The following is a 21,431-nucleotide window of genomic DNA, read 5'->3' as shown; positions in this document are numbered from 1 at the left end:
GACTTGTTTCTGTCTTGAAAGTTGGTTGACCATTCTGGAGAATTTCTTCCCTAGCTAGGAGGAAGTTGTCCAGAATCTTTCTGACAAACTATGGCTAAATGACTCACAAATGTGTAAGAACGGAATAATGATATCATAGTGTTGACGAAAAGAGTTGAACTCTTGGCTGGGTGCGGTGGCTCAGGCTGTAATCCCAGCAGTTTGGGAGGCCAAGGCAGGTGAATCACTTGAGGCTAGGAGTTTAAGACTAGCCTGGGCAACATGGTGAAACCCTGTCTCTACTAAAAATACAAAAAATTAGCCGGGTGTCGTGGCGGGCACCTGTAATCCCAGCTACTCAGGAGGCTGAGGCAGGAGAATCAGTTGAACCTGGGAGGTGGAGATTGCAGTGATCCAAGATCACTCCATTGCACTCCAGCCTGGGCAACAAGAGCAAAAAAACTCCATCCCCCCCCCCCCCCGCAAAAAAAAGAGAGTCGAATTCTGTAAATATTTGAAGAGATGTATTCTGAGCCAAATATAAGTAGCCATGGCCCGTGCACAGCCCTCAGGAGGTCCTGAGAACATGTGCCCAAGGTAGTCGGGGCACAACTTGGTTTTATACTTAGAGAGGCATGAGACATCAATCAAATACATTTAGGAAATACATCGGTTTGACAACTGTAACGGACAACTGTAACGGACAGCCTTCCAGGCTATCAGTGAATTTAAACGTTTTCTGGTTGACAATTGGTTGAGTTTGTCTAAAGACTTGGGATAGGTAGAAAGGGAATATTCAGGTTAAGATAAAGATTGTGGAGACCAAAGTTCTTGTGGAGGCTTACAGTGGCTGTCCTTAGAGGCAATAGATGATAAATGTTTCCTATTCAGATCTTAATCTCTTTAGAATTTGGGAGGGTCTGGAAGAAAAAGATCTAGCCATGTTAATAGAGATTCTTTACAGATGCAAATTTTCCCCCCACAAAGAAGGAGCTTTGCAGGGTCATTTCCAAATATGGCAAATAAACATATTTTCGGGTAAAATATTTTAATTTTCTTCCTTGTCTCATAATGTTATGCCAGAGTCAGGTTGGAAAATAAGTCATGATACATAGGGTCAAATAAAACCCATCTGATGGGAATTTATGGCTTGTAGGGCATGACTCCCCAGACCTCTTAGATAGAAATTTGGGCAAGATAAAAAAATCAGAGTTTAGTCCTCAATAGTATCCTTTACATGTGGTTGACATAGCTGCCCCATCAAAACCAGGACTGTCTTATTCTTGTTTCTGGTAAGGAGTGGCAGTGTTCTTAATGAGTCAGGCTCTCTTTTGACCACAGACACAGATGCCAGTCAGTTAAATTGGGTCTCAATTTTGGTAATTTTCTGCCCAGGAAACACAGGCTAGTTAATTAGCCTACATAAGGTCTAAATTCATAACTGTGGTTCTTCAGTGTGGTTCTTCAACCACTTGAGCTAATGAGCTATAGATACAAAATAATTTCACAGTCTGGGTACAAAATAAGCACACAGGTAGATTGTAGGTAACAAGCCAAGGCCTCCAATGATGCTTGTTAATTTCACACAGCACAGACATGGCCAAGAGGACATGCAGAGCATACTAAAGGAAACACATCCTGAAAACTCTACTGACCTTTTGTTTCTGTCCACGATATGGATGAAGTGGTAAATACTAAACAGAGAGGGGCCACAGGGTGGTGACGATAAACTGTCAGTATTTCCATTTTACATTTAGTCACTCATTCATTCAACACAATGACTAGTGTAGGAACTGGAACTGTAGGGAGAGCAAGGACAATTATCCCACGCGTCCTACTGTGCCCAAGACTGCCACTTGCCACCTAAAGCTACTTGTTCACCATAGGGAAAGGGCTTAGGTGGCTTTTCCAAATGCATCTAAAAAGTCTACAGCAATAGACTCCGATGACTGTTGGACTTAACTCACTGAACACTGACCAGAGCTTACAAAACAGTCCATCTTCCAGCTATTCACCAGGCACCGACAACTCCCAAAGACCTGAACCCAGCACCAGAAACCACCACCCAGGGGAAAACTGTGCAGCAAACCTTCACAGGCACAGCCAACCTAGGCTAGATCATACCCTTTGTTATTTTAAAACAAAAAACATACTTGTTATTTTAAAACATACCTACCTTAAGTCTCAGGTCCCAATTTGCATTTCGGGCCTCTTCTCCAGGCCCCACCCCTGCTCAAAACTAGTCTGACCGCTTTGATTTCCATATTCTCCACCCCTCTCCCCACCCCCCTTATCTCTAGCCCCAGAAGCCTTCTGAAAACTAATTCTGTACCTGGCTCCTAGGCGTCCCTGTCACTGAAGCATGTTTTGGTCAAAGTTTACCCATGATTACTATCTGTCAGCTGCCAGTGGAAATTGGAATGAGGAATTTGAAATTCAAGTTCAGGCCTTTATTTGGTCAGCTGGAATCATCATATTTTGTTCTCCTGACAGCAAACACCCATGTGCACCGGCAGTGGCAGGACACTGGCTCTGCACCCGGAGTTCCCAGGTGCAAGTTCTGCACCCTACTTTACCTTTGTGATTTGGACAAGAATTATGGCTGAATTGTGTTTACCCCAAAATCCAGTATGTTGAAGTCCTAACCCCCAGTGTCTCAGCACATAACCTTGTTTAGAAATAGGGGGACTGCAGCTGCAATTAGTTAAGAATAAGGTGGGCCCCTACTCCCATACAACCAAGGTCCTTATTAAAGGGGACATTTGGAAACAAACATGCACACAGAGAAAATGCTATATGAAGATGAGGCAGAGGTCAGGATGATGCTCCTATAAGCCAAGGAACACCAAAGACTGCCAGCAAACCACCGGAAGCTGGGGAGAGGCACAGCTGATTTTTTCTCACAGCCCCAGAAGGAGCTGAGGTTGCTCCTCTGGTTTAAGCCATCCCTTGAGGGTACTTTGTTACAGCCACTTTTGGAAACCCATGTAGCAAGATACCATGTTGCAGTTTTCTCATCTGTAAACTGGGAATACATAGGCACTTCTCTAATGAGAGGCATAAATAAATCACAGTTTGTTAAGTTGCTTAGAATGATACCTAGCAGCTAAGTGTATTTTAGTGGCAAATAGTTGTCCCCAAACATTCTTGTTTAATCAAAGAGCTCTCACCTTTTATGTTTTCTAGTGTGTCTTCCCACCAAGTTGCCTAATGAAATGCAAGTGCAAAAATAAGCCCACACCAGATTTCTCAGGAGATGAGGGGCACTCACACTTGGCTGGCACGGCCAGAACAGGGTGTGGCGGCGCAAGGGAGAGACTTTCCTTTGTGTATCAGCAGGGAATCTAGGCTCCCTCCCTGCTTGCTCTTCATCCCCACACCCACTCAAATCCCATCCTTCTTGCCCCGAAGCAGCCGCCAGCCTCGCCCTGGCCCTAGTCCTGGCCCCCTTTTCTGGTTACAGTCTCTCAAAACCCCAAATCATCCTACAGTGAAAATGTAATCAACTTGAAACCTCATTCTTCTATTTCACCCACCCCACCCATTCCAGGCTTTCAGTGAGGTATAGCGAGGCCCATACCTCCCATCAAACTTGATTTTCTGTTACTTGTCCATGTATAATATCTTTCTCCATTAGAGTCTCTTCACCCCACCTCTACTCATTAGTACTGGTTTCCTCTGTCAATCCCAACCTACCCAATCACAATAGCTCAGCCCCTAACTCACCCCTTCTATGAAGCCTTCTTTAAACTCCTGTGATGTTGAATGGCCACACACCAGAGTTCACTGTGAATGGCACAAACCTGGCACTGCCCTAATTGTTTCATGTGTGTCAGTCATAAGACCTTAACTAGATGGGACGTTTTGAGACCATTCATTCATCACACACACACACATTATAGGAACTACAAATGCAGGCACTATGCTAGGCACTGGGGTAACCAGCATCAGCAGCTGCCATTTATTGAGAAGTTTCTTTGTGTCAGATTTTATCCTAATCCTCATGATGATGCTTTAAGGGAAGTGCTGGCCTCAGCCTCAGTTTACAGGTGAGAAAACTAAAGGGAAGGGAGGGGAGGGGGGAGAGGGACAGGGGAGGGGAGAGACAGAGGGAAGGGGGAGAGGGGAGGGGGAGAGGGGAGGGGAGGGGGAGAGGGGAGAGGAGGGGGAGAGGGGAGGGTAGGGGGAGAGGGGAGGGCAGTGGGGGAGGGGAGTGGGAGAGGGAGGGGAGTGGGAGAGGGGAGGTGGAGAGGGGAGGGGAGGGGGAGGGGGACAGGAGGGGGAGAAGAGGGGGGAGAGGGAGGGGGAGGGGAGGGGAGAAGGGACGGGGAGGTGAGAGGGGAGGGAAGGGGAGAGGGGACAGGAGGGGGAGAGGGGAGGGGAGGGGAGGGGTAGGGGAGAGGGGAGGGAGGCTTTACAAGCAACACTGGGAGAAAAGAATCAGCAATAAACCCAATATTAACCAAAAGGGCAACATGGCAACCAAAAATGTGAATAAGATCACAGGTTATATTAATAAAGTTACATATCTAGGAAGTGGAAGTGGATATTCTACCATTTTTAATATTCTTTTACATTTGTTCTAAAGTTTTGCTCAGAATTCTAGGCCTAAAATTTGAGAGTCAGCTGTCATGTAGGTTCAGATTAAACTAATCAATATAATTAAGAATCCTCAAATTTCACAATTTTATAAGTTACATATTGACTGAATACACTGACTTAAAGAGTAACTTAAAGCTAAGCTTATAACATAAACTTACAGGCTTACACCATTCCCAAAGTTTTCAATGAAGGTGTGAGATCAGGTCATGATAGTTCCTATCTGGGAAAGGAACCTCAAGATTATGATGGTAAAATGGTGTACTTAAAAACAAACCCTTGTTCATCCCACACCTTATCACATCAGGTCACCAATATATTACAGGACATAAAAGGAAAAGTCTAACTAGTTACCTAATGTCACCAGCTGGTAACACTCAAGAGCAGTTTCCATTTCTTTTATTTTTATTTATTTATTTATTTTTAAGATGGAGTCTTACTCTGTCGGCCAGGCTGGAGTGCAGTGGCACAATCTCAGCTCACTGCAACCTCTGCCTCACAGGTTCAAACGATTCTCCTGCCTCAGCTTCCTGATTAGCTAGGACTACAGGTGCATCCCACCATGCCTGGCTAATTTTTGTATTTTTAGTAGAGATGGGGTTTCCCCATGTTGGCCAAGCTGGTCTCTAACTCCTGACCTCAGGTGATCCACCTACCTCGGCCTCCCAAAGTGCTGGGATTGTGGGCGTGAGCCACCACACCCAGCCAGCAGTTTCCATTTCTAACATGGAAAAGCATTTAACTTCACCTACAGCAGCATGCTGCAACAGACTTCTACCAATAGGACAATGGGTCCTGGGCAAGCAGTCATGAATAGTTACTTCTGGCATAAAAGGAGACAAAACTGTAAAAGTCACTAAGGTTTAAGAACACTTTGGCACACCTTTATCATCCAAGTCTCAAATAAGACCCTCTGTGGAAACTGCCTGTGGCTGAATTAATCATCCCTGGTATCCATTCTCTCCTTTCCCTTCAGGCTTAACTGGTTTCAAGGCTGCCAGCAAGAGAATATGTTTTCCTGCCTCCCTTGCAGCTAGGTTGGGGCAAGCTCTAACCAGTTCCCTGTGAGGGCAATGATTTGTGTACCTTCAGTTTCACATTCTTTAAAAAGTAAAATGCTAGATGTGTGTGGTGGCTCACTCTCATAATCCTAGGACTTTGGGATGCCAAGGCAGGAGTATTGCTTGAGGTCAGGAGTTCAAAACCAGTCTGGGAAACATAGAGAGACACTGCCTCTACACAAAAAAAATAAGAAAATTAACCAGGCATGGCATTATGTGCCTGTAGTCCTATTTGGGAGGCCAGGGCAAGAAGATTTCTTGAGCCCAGGAGTTTGAGGCTATAGTGAGCTATAATGACACCACTGTACTCCAGACTGGACCGCAAAGGAAGACACTAAGAAAGACATTGTCACAGGAAAAAAAAAAAAAAAAGGAAAGTGTTTCTGCTTTACTTTCCTTCTTTCTGGTTCTCTGGGGAGCACTGTACAAAGACTTACGTTATTTTAATGTTTCTAGTAGCCACATTAAAAAAGTAAATAGAAACAGGTGAAATAAATTTTACTCTATTCATTTAATCCAATTATGTCCTAAATAGTAGCACATCAGTGTGTAACTATAAAAAATTATTAAGATATTTTACATTCTTTCTTTGGTACAGTGTCTTTGAAATTTAGCGTGTATTTTACACCTACAGTATACATCTCAGTTTGGATTAGCATATTTCAAATGCTCAAGAGCCACATGTGGCCAGTGGCTAGCACACTGCACAGAGCAGCTCTAGAGGGTAACAGAGGACACGGGAAAAGGGCTTGGGTTCCTGGGTTAATCTATGGAGCAGAGCTGCCCCACTGGCTCTTAAACTATTTTTAAACATTTACTTCAGAAGAAAACAACTTCTACCTTGTTAGAGCTACTGTATGGGGTATTTTGTTATTACAGCTTATCATGTACCTAATTAGTATACCCATTGGGACCTCACAGAAGGACCCTGCAGCTTCTCAGTTATGAAGCAACCCTTCAAAGAATGAACAGGCCAGGCATGGTGGCTTACACCTGTAATTCCAGCAATTTGGGAGGCCAAGGCAGGCGAATCACCTGAGGTCAGGAGTTCGAGACCGGCCTGGGCAGCACGGCGAAAACCCATCTCTACTAAAAATACAAAAAAATCAGCCGGGTATGGTGGCACACGCCTGTGATCACAGCTACTCAGGAGGCTGAGGCAGGAGAATCACCTGAACCCGGGAGGCAGAGGCTGTAGTGAGCTGAGATCGCACCACCACACTCCAGCCTGGGTGACAGAGCAAGACTCTGACACACACACACACACACACACAGACACAAAATGAAAAGACTCATGAGTTCACACTGAATCTCATCAAAAACCCTTCCAAAACCATAGCCTAAATCTGAAAAGTTGCTACAGAAACATTCTCAGCATTGGGAAATACATCTTAGAACAAACATATCCAAGGAGAATATGTGATTCCTTAAACTTTTCCTTGTTCTATTCTTACATTATAAACCTCTACACTTTCCAGCTAACCAGCCCACTGGGCAGCCCAGGAGGCAGGAACCAGCTAGAGACCATCAGATCATTCGGCCTCCCAAGAAAATAAAAATGAATCCTTTCAGGCAGTGCTTCCCAAAAAGTGAAAGCATTTTCATGAATACAATAACAACTACTCTAATCGTTGAATAATCAAGTTGACCAGAACACAGTGACTTTCCTGTTTTAAAAGGGAGGGACTCAAGCAAAAAGAAAGCCAAGTCTAGTCACTAACGTCATCTTTATAGACATACTGAACCTTTGGCCAACGCTGGCCCCTGTATTGCCATATAGTTGAAAATAACTACATCCACACAGCAAAGATCTTTAGGTAGAAACTCAACTGAAAATATCCACAGGATGATTCAGAAGCAATTTCTGTTTCACTCCCAAGGAGAAGTTCATGAAAGAATTTGTCAAACAAAAAACATGTAGGTCAACAACAGCCTTCACTCAAAATGATCAGGTAATTAATACAGAATAAAGACGTAAGACATAATGGTCTAAATGACTCATTACTTGTGTAGACTAGGATATTTCCCCAAGTTTAGGGGCCAAGCCCTGGGTTTCATATTGGTTTCCAGTTGGAAAAGTATTATGTTTAACTGAGAATTACGGTCTGGGGTAAATAGAATAAAGCTATGACCCATTTAGCCCACAGTGGAGCTCCATGTAGAGAGATGTTTTATTGGCATCACTGGAAGAGCAGAAGCAGCATCTGCTCTTCCTCCCTTCAGAACTGAAATGCATTTGGCTCTCAGGAAACAAAGCATCTTTCCCTGTCACAGGAGGAATAATGCTGACATTGGTGAGCTTTGCCACTGTGGATGAACTTGTGGTGACGTAAAATCACCGTAGAGGTCTTATTTAAGCTTAGAGCAACAGTGTAACATCTATTTTATGCAGTTTGAAGCTTCACAATTTAGGAACCAGGAACTTGTTAGCAAGCATGTGCCATGGGTGACAGCACACAATGCTCTCCCATCAAGAAAAACCAGGAGAGTTACCATCTGTCTGTTATTTACCAAATGTTTGACTTTGGCCAAGTTACTTACCTGCCCTCAGCATTCACTTCTTCCTCTATCAACTGCATTGTATCAATGGCCTTTACTGGATAGAGTTTTGTAAGCATTAAATGACAAAGAGCATGCAAAGGGGCTTGGGACCGTGCCTGGCACCTGGTGAGCATTCAATCCATGAGAGCTCCTTATTCCTGTAATAGGAGGTTGGCCATCCATACGTGTTCACTCTTGCTATTAATATTATGCAGTGGCACCCACTGAAAAACTCTGATGCTCCAGCCTCACTCTCTTAGATGCTGAAAATAGTCCCAAGGATGAACAGTGGAGCCAAGGTCTATGACCGTGCCAGCTCAGTGGGGAAATGCCAGGGCTTCGGAGTAACTGTTCTAGGGTGGAAGGGTATGGAGTTATGTTATGGGTTGACTTGTATCCTCCCAAAAATTCATATCTTGGAGTCCTAAAGCTCTCCCTAACCTCAGAAGGTAACCTTATTTGGAGACAGGGTTTTCACAGAGGTAATCAAGCTAAAATGAGGTCATTATAGTGAGCCCTAATCCAGTATGAGTGGCATCTTTATGAAAAAGAGGAATCTGGGCACAGACACATGCACAGAGGGAGAATGCCACATGAAGACGAAAGCAGAGATCAGGGCAAGGCTTCTGTGAGCCAAAAACTGCCAGCCAACCACCAAATCTAGGTCAGAGCATGGAACAGATTCGCCCTCGCAGCCCTCACAAGGAACCAACTCTGCCAGTACCTGGATCTTGGGCTTCTAGCCTCCCGAACTCTGAGACAATACATTTCTTTAGTTTCAGCCACCTGGTTTGTGGTACGCTTTGTTACAGCAGTCCTAGCAAACTAATACCAGGCAAAATCAGGCAGTGAGCAGGTTCTCCATTTAAAACAGGCTGAAAAGACCTAGAAAATATGTGGCATGGCACAAATTTGCCCAAATTTCTCTCTAGAACTTTAGTAAAGTCTGCTATCTCCACCCAGTGGGGTCATCACTGATTTTTTTAAAATTATGTCTGTTTAAAAAAAAAAGGCTTAGCTTGAAATCGATTTGGCCAAGGTTCCTATGTCTACAGAGAGACTTGGATTTTAAATACTCCCATTGTGTGTATGTGCGTGTGTGTGTGGTGAGGGAAGGAGGCCCCAGCATTTGTAAAAACTTACTATAAATGACTAACAACTCTTGAAAGAAATACCTTGGCAGAGATGTTGGTTGTCGACCCTCATGAAAGCTGTTATCTTTTTTTTTTTTTTTTACAGATGGAGTTTCACTCTGTCACCCAGGCTGAAGTGAAGTGGCGTGATCTCAGCTCACTGCCTCCCAACCTCTGCCCTCTGTCCCCCAGGTTCAAGCGATTCTCCTGCCTCTGCCTCCCGAGTAGCTGGGATTACAAGCATGCACCACCATGCCTAGCTAATTTTTGTATTTTTAGTAGAGACGGGGTTTCGCCATGTTGGCCAGGCTGGTCTCGAACTCCTGACCTCAGGTGATCCACCCGCCTTGGCCTCCCAAAGTGCTAGGATTACAGGTGTGCGCCACCATGCCCTGCCGTGAACTGTTATCTTAATAGGCAACAAACTCAAACCTCTGTCTGAGCAGGATATGCCTGGTTCTTCAAGATTCATGGGGTGTATGCATTTCTTTGGCTGAAAGCTATAATAGTTAGTAGCTGCTATACAAAGGTATACCATCAATTTAATCTCTCTTAGAGCCTGTCACTTTAAACTCACTTTAAACTGGCTGTTTTGATTTTTTTAATGGAATGTCTGCTGCTTCCCTATTCCAATGAAATATAAAATTGGGAATAAATCTTTCATCAAATTAAGCACACACCCTCAAAGTAAACGGTGAAGGCCTCGATCACGTTTGAGTGACATTTCTCAAGATTTGTTACAAAGATCTTTCAACCCCATTTCCCATCCCTCAACCTCCATCCATTTCACTCAAGTCACTAAAAATTGGCATCTACAAAGAAATTCCAGAAGCCTGAGCATTTTATTAGCAAAGGGAAATCCCAACCTTTTTGGCCTCATTTTTCATGATGACAGCTCATTTTTCCCTGTGGAACCACATACTAGCTGCTGCAAATATTTAAAGAGGTAAAGAAGCTATTTTTTCAAGCTACGGTCATAAAAGATACAAATAATGATCATTGAGAACTCTGTGCTTGCTTAATAAGCTAAAAGTCAGTCTATCCATTTTTAAAACTAGGATGAAAACTTTACAGTATTCTTCTTTAAATACTCAGGGTCATGCCATGGGCACTCTCCTGGGCTCCTGAACTATTAATATTACTATTTTGTATGTCAAGGGCCATTTTTGAGACTGAGTTAACCCACTGTGCTGCAAGCTGCCTCCCCTGATTGACCTTCTGACCTTTCCCCCTCTTTCCAACCATGCTTCCAATGGGAGTCCAGAAGTAAGCCTACATATCTATAGGCAACTGGTCTTTGACAAGAGTGATCAGATCATTCAATGAGGGAATGAATAGTCTCCTCAACAAATGGTGGTGAGACAACTGGATAAATTTAACCGATGAGATGCAAGAATGAATGAATTTGGATCCGACTCCTACCAGCAAGGCCTGCATGAAGCTCCACCTCCATAAAGCTCCCCAAATTCTCCCATTCTCAATGATTCAGCCCTCTGAAAATTTGCAGCATTTATCACCAGGCCCTACAACTTAACAACTAGTTAGTTATATCATCTTAAAGGTAACTTGAGTATCTATAGTCTATACTGCTTGTATTTTGCTCTAATTGTTTCCTACATGTTTTGTTTCCTCTTCCCACCGAGGTTTATCAGCTTTTTAAAGACAACAACCATATTTGCATTTCTCCTGTATCCTATCTCCTATCTAACAACTCAAGTTTAAGAACTCCCAAAATAAAGTTATAAATGTGAAGTAAAAAAGGTTATCCATCATAGAAATTTCGTCATGCTGTTTAGCCTCTGTGGGTTATCTGCAGGGTCCCAAACAGATTTAAGAATCAAAACCACTGGACAATGACACTGTTTAACCACAGCCCTCAGAGTCAGGCTCATGCCCTACCAAACTCACATGTGTCTTTGACACAGTGCCAATTGTCAAGTCTTCCGGAAAGGACACTCCCATTCAATCTTTACCCACGTGATGGCCCTGGGGTCACAGAGTGACCTGAAGGCCATCCATAGGAGGCCCCCTTGGGCCACTTTCATCCTATGTTTACTCCTGGATTTTGCTCACAGTGGCCACAAACTGATCTGGCCCACAGACCTCCCAGACACAGGCTCGCTGAAATGCGATCACACCAGTGGGTCACCTGTCTTCTTTATGCAAGCGCGAGAACCTGATCTGCTATTCTCCTCTTCCTACCCGGCAGAAATACAAAGAATCCTTTCTTCCTCCTTTTCCTTCACACAGACAAGCAGGAAAATGTGATGCCCAATGGTTTACAATATTTTGAGACAGACCACTCGTTTCAGGTTAAAAAAAAATTATAATTTGGTTCATTCAACTGAATATAAATGTTTGTAAACGTGTTTTTGCTTAACAATACATATATATGCATGATATATCAAAAACACATATCAAAAACTTCCAAATCAAAGGCATACATTGGAAAACAAGCCTCTCTTCTCCACTCCCTCCCAGCTCTAAGTTTGCCTGGTCTCGAACTCCTGACCTCAGGTGATCAGCAATTGTTACCAGATTATTCTACCCTCCAGACCATGTAAACTTTTTGAATCCTACTTTTTATTGCGGGTTGCTAATTACAAGGAAGAAATAAATATTTACTAAGTATCTCCTGAGAACCAGGCCCTAAGATTTTTGACATTCTTTTTTTTTTTTTTTTTTTTTTTTTTTTTTTTTTGAGACGTAGTTTCACTCTTGTTGCCCAGGCTGGAGTGCAATGGCATGATCTCTGGCTCACTGCAACCTCCGCCTTCTGGGTTCAAGTGATTCTCCTGCCTCAGCCTCCCGAGTAGCTGGGATTACAGGCATGCGCCACCATGCCCAGCTAATTTTGTATTTTTAGTAGAGACAGGTTTCTCCATGTTGGTCAGGGTGGTCTCAAACTCCCAGCCTCAGGTGATCCTCCTGCCCCAGTCTCCCAAAGTGCTGGGATCACAGGTGTGAATCACCGCACCCAGCCAACATTCATTTAATGCATTTAACTGTCACCCCAACCTTACAGGGCTAATACTATTTCCTCCACTTTTTCGGTGAGGAATCTGAGGTTCAGAAGAGTAAGAGACTTGTCCAGGGCCACAAACCTAGGTCCAAGTCTAAAGTCACTTTTAAAGCTACTCCCTAGATTGCTCTGTCTTTTGTTTTTTGAGATAGGGCCTTGCTCTGTTACCCAGACTGGAGTGCAGTGGTGTGAACACAATTCACTGTAGCCTTGACCTCTTGGGCTCAAGCAGTCCTCCCACCTCAGCCTCCCAAGTAGCTGGAACCATAGGTGTGGCCCACCATAGGTGGCTACTTTTTTAATTGTTTTGTGGAGATGGAGTTTTACCATGTTTGCCCAGGCTGCTCTTGAACTCCTGGACTCAAGATCCTCCTGCCTCAGCCTCCCAAAGTGCTGGGATTACAGGAGTGAGCCACCGTGCCAGCAGATTGCCTAGTTTCTTAAAATATACTTTCCACCCAAAATTCCTCTTTCAGGAAACATGGGCTCTCGAATCAAGCTGCCTTAGTGCAAAAACTGGTTCTAGAACTTAAAGTTCTAAGAACCCAAACAAATGACTGCGTGTCCCTAAGGCCTCAGTTTCTTCATCTGTAAAATGAGCTTAATAGTTATACCCACCACATAAGATTTGTGGCAAGAGTAAATGAATTTCATGTGAAAAGCTTAGCATAGCTCCCGACATTTGGTTAATACTTCCTAATGGTTAATTATTATTAGCATTATTATCATACGGTTGATTAACAAACAGGGCTTTGAAATGTTTTTATTGTTGTCTTTTTTCATTCCCTCCATTTAGCTGTACAGTTCTGTGGCTTGGGGAAACAATTTGGATGTGCAGAGCCATTTGAAATTGTTGGACTCCATTATACCAATTTCCTCCTCCTCGGGCTCTCCTCCCCAAGGTCTGCTTCTCAACATTTCTTCTCTTAGCACTAACTGCCAAAATCATAGCCTTTTCTGCTGCCAAATCCCAGAAGCTTTTACTAGTGTTATTACAGTGGATTTTTTTAAATCATGGAAATATTTCAGTTTTTCTAACTAGATTCCAGCAACACCCTCCCTACTGCCACCAGTTTTTGATTTTTAAACCAAAAGTTTATGTGCCTATCATTCCTCTGGGCCCCTGTTCATATATATGGAAGTCTAGACTGATGAAATTTTGCTAAAAATAATCTTAACTTATATAAATGAAAGCTACCTAGATTACCTTGGAATAGAAAAGGGCATTTGTTAACCTGGTCACATAATTTAGAAACCCCTATCTGCTGAATTGCGCAACATTTTCCATTTAATTGCCTTTTTCTCCTTAGCCGAAAGCCACGGGAGATACGTAGGCTGCATAACATACAGCCAGCAGACAATGAGGTTGAAGGAGGTTTCTTAGAAGTCGGATGACCAGGACTTTCACTCTGGCCAACAGCTAGTTTCATGTCTTTGTCAAAGTCTCTTTGCACTGTGAGTTTTATTTAATTTACCTAAAGGATAAGAAGGTGAGACCAACTTTTTTCATAACGCTTCCCAGTTCCTTCTTTAAGTGGGTCGGTATTTTACCATCATCCCATAAGCATCTCATCTAGCCTGGGTTTTATCAGGGCAGTAAGTTACATGTCATGATGCAGCCTCAGGAGATAAGCTTCAGCCAGAAGTAGGTATGCAAGTTACATATTAGCCATAAAAGACACAGTCTCCATTTATTGCAAAAATACAGCTGTGCCAAGCTGTCAAAATATAATTCATGGCAAAGCAATAAAATCTAGGTTCATCTGTAATTACCTCGTCTGAAATGATAGCTGCACAAGCCCATTTTGAGAGTGACATACCTTGGCTTCCATCTAATTCCCTTCCATTAATTTCTCCCATTCCACAACTCTGCTCAAAGTTTCTGGAATGCAGCTAGTACAAGACTGGGATCATAGAAGGGTTTATGGGGTGACCTTTTAAAAAAATATTACCAGGTACAACCCCTCTACTACGTTTGTCTCCCTTTTCTCCTGAGGGAGACTTTGTTTCATAACTCTTACATCATAACTGGTTCCTCCAATCCAGAGTCTTTTGTGATAGATAACAAATGAGGAAGAGCCCCTGGAATTCAGGGGGAGGAAAGGTACGGGCAGCAATAGGTACCATTTTACCACAAAAGCCTTAACAGAGTTGAACACGTTTCCTAAAGCCAAAGATGAACCATGCTAAATTGTCATTCTTGAACCACCCTCATGAGAGAGACTAGCTTCTTCTAAAAACAACATTCTGAATCAGGATTTCTGGCAACCTTAGAAATGTTGAGATTTTTACTGATTCTTCCTTTGAAGATGTTTAAAGTGACGGTTCCTTTCTCTACAAGGCACAGATCCCCAAAATTAAAGAAAAAAAAAAATTTTTGAAAGCTACGCACACAAACAGCAAGGAACCTAGAGCATGCCATCTACAGAAGCTACCCTGAGCTGAGGCCAAGAGCACTTGAGTGTCTGTAGTTTATTAACTCAGTAGTGCCTTATCAAGGTGGGAGGAGCGTTTCTGCAGCTCCGTGGAGAAGAAGGAACAGCCAGACTCTGAGTCACCGCATACTCACGTCACTCTTCCTGAACTTCGCTTTCAAGCTCTTCATGTTTAGTCCATTCAGCCTTCCAAAGCTCTAGAGATTTTCAACACCTAAGCGAGAAAGAAAGGACATATGTAGGTTTCCAAATAAGGTATTCTGTCTTGATTGGATTACAACTTTGGGTCATGGGAAGGAGACAGAGCAGGGCTGGGTTGGGAAGGTGGTCAGTTAACAGCTGAGGAGTGGTAAATAACATATTTCCATTTATAATATACTCCCTAGAAGCTTCTGACATTTTCATATTAACCAAAACTTCCATTTTTTCCTACTTATTAACATTTATTTTAACTGACAAATAAAAATTGTATATACTTTTATGGTGTACAACATGACTTTTGAAATACGCATATATTGTAGAATGGCTAAGTTGAGCTAATTAACATATGCATTGCCTCACATACTTATTATTTCACTGTGATGAGAACACTCCAAATCTACTCTCAGGAATTTTTCAAGTGTACAATACACTAACTATAGTTACCATGTTGTACAATAGATCTCTTCATCTATTCCTCCTAACTGAAACGCTGCATCCTTTGACCAACATCTCCCCATCCACCTCCCCCACCGCCCCACTCCCACACCCCTACCCCTGCTCCTGGTAACTACTATTCTATTCTCTGCTTCTATGAACTGGACCTTCTTAGATTTCTGTATCAGTGAGTTCTAAAACATTAAAAGTAGAGCAAGTCTAAGTTACTGCTTAACTGTCACTATACAAAATGCTGTATCTCTATGTTCAAGTAATTCCTCGACATATCTTCTGTGCTGCAATCATGCCATCCACCTCCTTGTGAAAGTGATGAGGAAAACAGTTCATATTCCAGATGCCACTCATTCCCTATTTATTTTTCTCAGTGTTTGTTCCCGTCTCCCCTCCCCAGAATGCACAGGGCAGTTAGTAAAAAATGCCAGGAACAACAAAACCTCCCTCATCAAATAGCTCATTCCTCAGGGGGCCTCTCTAAACAATGCAAGACTCTCAGGGTCCTGTGGGACTCAGCAATTCTGAGTTGCAGCTGAATCTTAAGCAATCACTTCATTTAACATGGGTCTGTGGTCCCCTGGAAATCGAATGTAATTATCTTTTAGCAAGCATACATTTACTTTTTTTCAGGGAAGAATGTTCCGAGTTTTCACTGGATTCTACAAGGTAGTTGCCACCCTTCAAAAGTCAAGATTGCTTGTCTAGTCTAAGTGCCTCATTCGCAGAAGTAGAAACAGAGCCTCAGACAAGTTTTGAAACTTGACTGAGCCACAAAGTCTATTCATGATGAGATTCAGAACCAGACCCTAAGGCCTGACTAGTGGCTGAATGTTTTCACTGCCCTATATAGTTTTTTTTTTTTTTTTTTTTTTTTTTAATTTCAATAGTTTGGGGGTATAGGTAGTTTTTTGATACACAAATTTCTTAGCAATGAATTCTGAGATTTTAATGCAACCAATATGTTGTCTTTTATCCCTCACCTGTCTCCCAACCTCCCCTACCCCTAGTCCTGACAGTCCATTATATCACTCTGTATGTTTTTGCATCCTTATAGCTTAGCTCCCACTTACAAGTGAGAACATACGGTATTTGGTTTTCCATTCCAGAGTTCCTTCACTTGGAATAACAGCCTCCAGTTCCATCCAGCACTGCCCTATACAGTTTTACAACTAAAACCAAAAAGCCAAATCCTGTGTTAAAACATGTATAGACCTTATCTTTTTTTTTTTTTTTTTTCATTTTTTGTGGAGAATGGGGTCTCACTATATTGCCCAGGCAGGTCACGAACTCCTGGGCTCAAGCTATCCTCCAGCCTCTCCCTCCCTGAGAGCTGGGATTACAGTCATGAGCCACTGTGCCCGGCAAACATGTACAGACTCTACCTTTTTCATTACATTTGGAAATGTACAAAATGTGTAACCTTTGCATGTAGATAAAAAAATGAAAATACACTTAGGTCAAAAAAGGCAAGATAATCTATATGAAAGTTTCCATCACACAGTAAATGCCCAATAAATGTCACGTGAAGCCCACTGCAAGTGAGAACAGGTGACCTTTAACAGCACCATCCCAGAGGAGAACTGAGGAATAGCAGGCACACGTTTACCACAGTTAACCACTGTACCTTGCCAGGTCAGCTCACATTCCCCCAAATCCTTACTATTCTGAACAAAACTGACTTGAGAGGATGGTTGGGGAGTGCAAGCCACTGAATGTAGTTCTCATCCTTCTTCATGCGCTTGTTGCTACCTCCAGAAGTCACCCAGTGACTCTCTGGCTTCCAATGTGTCTACTTTCATTCTTGCTGCTGTCATTGATTAGGCCCCTTGGATAAATGGTGTGAAAACCCAGTCATCATGAAGCACTTTGATGGCATGAATCTGGAGGCCTCACTGTAACTGCAGCCTCTCCACGGCCCCTTTCAATCTTCCCAGCCTCAGCAGGAGTGACAGATGCATGTTGCCTTGGAAACGACACACACCATAATTATACATTGTTAACTGCCAAGCATTTAATCACAGAGAAGGCTGGGCTAGTACCTGAATAGCAAGTGCAAATTCCAGGGCAGTGTTTCTCAAAGTCAGCCCCTAGTTAATCCATATCAGAAGGACCTGGGGACTAAATGGAACCTTTCAGCCCCTGTCCTGTGAAAATTGAATCTCAAGGGGTAGAGCCCAGGAACTTCCTTGGTTGAATCTTTTGCACACTGAAGTTAGAGAAACTAGAACTGATATAAGTGGAACAGGAACACACTTGTCAGAGTTGGGCTGGTTCATAAACCAAAGTTGGGTTTTTTTTTTTTCAAATTAAAAACAGAATCATCTTTTGATGAATCAAAGTAGAAATAATGATAATCAGATATTCCCAAACTGTCGCTGGCTAGCCCAGGGTTTCTACACCAACTGTTGCTAGAAAGTGGAAATCATCCTTCGAATTGAATTCCTTCCCCCTTCTTGTGGAAGTACTAATAACCAAGGAAACAGGATAAATCAGTCCAGCAGAAAAGGGAGAAAAGAGAGGCCACGTATTGGATAACCCAAAATCGTGCAGTTCCCCACAGCAGAGCCACTCAAAGCATTCCTTCATTCACACATTCAGAGAGCACCAAGTCTTAGGCAACAGCGGGTAAGATTTTTGTTTGAGGTCATGGGGGTTTCGTGGGTGTTGTGTTCGTTTTTCTGTGTATTTGTCTTTGGCTTTTCTTTTGCTTTGTTTTAAGCGTGCAGTGAAAAGTATACAAACTCTTATTTGAAGAGGATTAAATAAATAAAGCAATAATTCCAAAAGTTCCCAAGGGAAGGTATTAACCGCCAAATTGAGTGTCTTCCTGGAGTCTCTGGATTTGGGTGTGTGACAGCTGGGTGGCCCACGGGCCTAACTCCACAGTGATAGAGATAAGTGTCAAAGGAAAAGAAGTTCTGGAAATCTACACACAATGGTAACTCTAGAGGCATGAACTGTAGCTGGGGTAAAGTTATTAATAGATCACTGCTTTCCTGGTATTCATGAAAGGATCTCACACCTGGAAGCCATGGCTGGCGGGAAGTAATGTGGCCCCTGGAATAACGCCAGGTGCCAGCTGTCTCAGCATCTCCTCTTCCTCAAGATGGATAATGAGTAAACGGACTCGCCTTCCTTGGGCCAACTGGGATCTTACAGTCCCATTTTCAATCCCAAACTTCCAAAGCCCTGGCTGGGCTACAACCTATGTTGAGTAAAGTGACATCTATCAGTTTGGCAAGGCCACACTAAAGGCAGTCCTTGGAAAAGTCATTAAATCAAGATGCTTACTTCAAAAGAAATGCAGCAAAGCTGAATTAGCTGCACAGCAGCCTAACTGGAGTATGTACCAGACAGGATCATGCATCTATGGGAAAAGCTCTCTGAACTAAGTTCTCCCATTTGAAGCAGAATAAAGCATACCTACCCACTGAGCAGAAATACTAGGCAGTTTGTTACCCATTTAATTCAAAATAAGTCCCTGCAATATGGCATCCATCACTGGCCACCAATCGTCAATCACTGGCCAGCAATCATCACTGGCCGCCAATCATCACAGAATGGACGACACATTGATAGATGAGGATGGAGCAAGGCAGAGATGTACATGCTTGTCTCCATCTCATTTGAAAGACTGGATGCAATGCTGTTTATTTATTAATTCATTTTCCCTTTAAAAACATAATTTAACTCCCAATCCTAGCCTGCATTTTAAAATCTTGATATTAGCCTATACAGCTTTATCATTAACAAAAAAGTTAAACTTCTTTGAGTATTAAAAAAAACAAAAACAAAAACAAAAACAAAAAAAACACCCTTACAATGGATATGGGGTTTTCTTTTGGGTGTAATGAAAATGTTCTAAGATTTATTGCTGTAATGGTTGCACAACCTGTGAACACACTAAAAACCATTCATTCATACACTTTCAGGAGGTGAAGTGAACGGTATATGAATGATATCTCAACAAAGCTGTTATTTTTTTAAAAAGCTTAATAATCTCTATTACATTCGCCAGTCCTTAGGATTAAGAAAATTCCAGGTTATTCGGATATGGTGGCTCACGCCTGTAATCCCAGCACTTTGGGAGGCCGAGGCAGGTGGATCATTTGAGGTTGCAAGTTTGAGACCAGCTGACTAACATGGTGAAACCCTGTCTCTACTGAAAATACAAAATTAGCCGGGCGTGGTGGCACATGCCTGTAATCCCAGCTACTACGGAGGCTGAGGCAGGAGAATCGCTTGGGCCCAGGAGGCAGAGGTTGCGGTGAGCCAAGATCGCACCATTGCACTCCAGCCTGGGCAACAAGAGTAAACTCCATCTCAAAAAAAAAAATAAAGAAAGAAAATTCCAGGTTAGAAACCTCTAGACTGATGAAAAAAGAAATGCAATCAGGCGGGCACAGCAGCTCACGTCTCTAATCCCAACATTTTGGGAAGCTGAGGTGGAAGGACTGCTTGAAACCAAGCATTCAAGACCAGCCTGGGCAACATGGCAAGACCCTGTCTCTACAAAAAAAAAAAAAAAAAAAATTAATTAGCTGGTGGTGGTGGCACATGGCACGTAGTCCTAGCTACTCAGCAGGATGAGGTGGAAGGGTCACTGGAGCCTGGGAGTTCAAGGCTACAGTAAGCCATGATCATGCCACTGCTCTTCAGCCTGGATGAAAGAGTGAGACCCTCTCTCGAAAAAAATAATAATAATATTCCATCACAAAATATGGCAATACATCCATAGAATTCTCAGCCAAACCAGAACACTAACATGTGCCCCTAAATAGGCTTCAGGACTTTTTCTTCCAAGTTAAAAAGGACATCAGACTTAAAATCCACACCACAGACCAAGTGCTGAACAAGCCTCAACACACTCCTTCTCTCCTTGTCCGCATCTACCTCTTCTCACTCAAGTGCTTGAGTATTTCTTTAGACAATAACCTCTCTGCAACAAAAATGGAATTTGAACCAAAGCCATATAAACATTCAATTTTCTCAATCCAGCAAAACAAATACGTTCTGTCAAAGGTTTCTCCAGACCAACTTCCCAGTGAAGGTATCTTTAACAACACAGCACCTCACGCCATCCGAACCCCTTCCAGTGGGCGGAAGTTGCTTCAACCTCTGCCTCTCAGACAGGGCTCTGCTGTGAGTTATGTTGCTGCTTCTGGAAGAACATAAAAATGGGAAGCAGGGCCCAACGGGTATTGTTCCCTCTTGCCCAACTTACTTTACAGCAGATTTGTACTGTTCTAGAAAGACAGAATTTTAAATACATACAAAGACTCAGGATAGGAACTATGAGCAGGCCCAGAGGACTCCAAACTGACTGAAGATATGAATAAAGAATAATTTAAAAATCATCTTATAAGTAGGTGTTAAATACTGTAGAAATTCAAAGAGTGAGAATTTTGAAGGGCTAGAAAAATATCAGAGAAGTCTTCCTAAATGGGAGCAGGGCTCTAATTGAACTTAAAGGAAATATGGGATTTGGACAGGTGAAGGAGGAAAGGGCATTTTGTCCATCTCTCTCACAAGATGGGGGACTCCTTTCTTAGATTTTCCAGGTAAGGGTCTGACACCTGTTCAGTCTCCCCAAGTGGTCCCATAAGCTACAGTGTGAATGTGTCCTCCAGAAGTTCATGTGCTAGAAACTTAATTGCCAATGTAACAGTATTAAGGGATGAGGACTTCAAGAGTGATTGGGTCATGAGGGTTCTACCCTCCCGAATGGATTCATGCTTTATGATGGGAGTGAGTTAGTACCTGCCAGAGCCCGTTATTATAAAAGTGAGCTAGTCTTGCTTTGTGGTCTCTTTCGCATCCACCTTCTGCCACCAGATGTCCCTTGCTAAAGACCAGCACCATGTCCTTGGACTTCCCAAACTCCAGAACTATGAACCCAATATGCTTATTTTCTCCGTAAATTACCCAGTCTGTGGTATTCTGTTATAGCAACAGAAAATAGACTAAGACAGTAGGGGTGGTAGGAATCATTGCATAGTTCTCTGCAAAG

The 21,431-nt window shown here is 42.8% G+C and overlaps 1 protein-coding gene across 2 annotated transcripts in view; it reads right to left on the bottom strand.

Annotated features, from left to right (window-relative positions):
• The window catches only part of RAI14 (retinoic acid induced 14), a 177,297-nt gene that overhangs the window by 131,502 nt on the left and 24,364 nt on the right, over positions 1–21,431 (bottom strand). For both annotated transcript variants that reach the window (XM_010384097.2, XM_010384099.2), the window contains exon 2: positions 14,905–14,984. In XM_010384097.2, the coding sequence (XP_010382399.1) occupies positions 14,905–14,940 (36 nt within the window). In that variant the 5' untranslated portion in view covers positions 14,941–14,984. The remainder of the gene's footprint in view (positions 1–14,904; positions 14,985–21,431) is intronic.

This window comes from Rhinopithecus roxellana, chromosome 3 (genome assembly GCF_007565055.1).
Source record: "Rhinopithecus roxellana isolate Shanxi Qingling chromosome 3, ASM756505v1, whole genome shotgun sequence".
NCBI lineage: Eukaryota > Metazoa > Chordata > Mammalia > Primates > Cercopithecidae > Rhinopithecus > Rhinopithecus roxellana.
The sequence above is the reverse complement of the archived record's forward strand: the minus strand, read 5'-3'. Positions and strand labels throughout refer to the sequence as shown.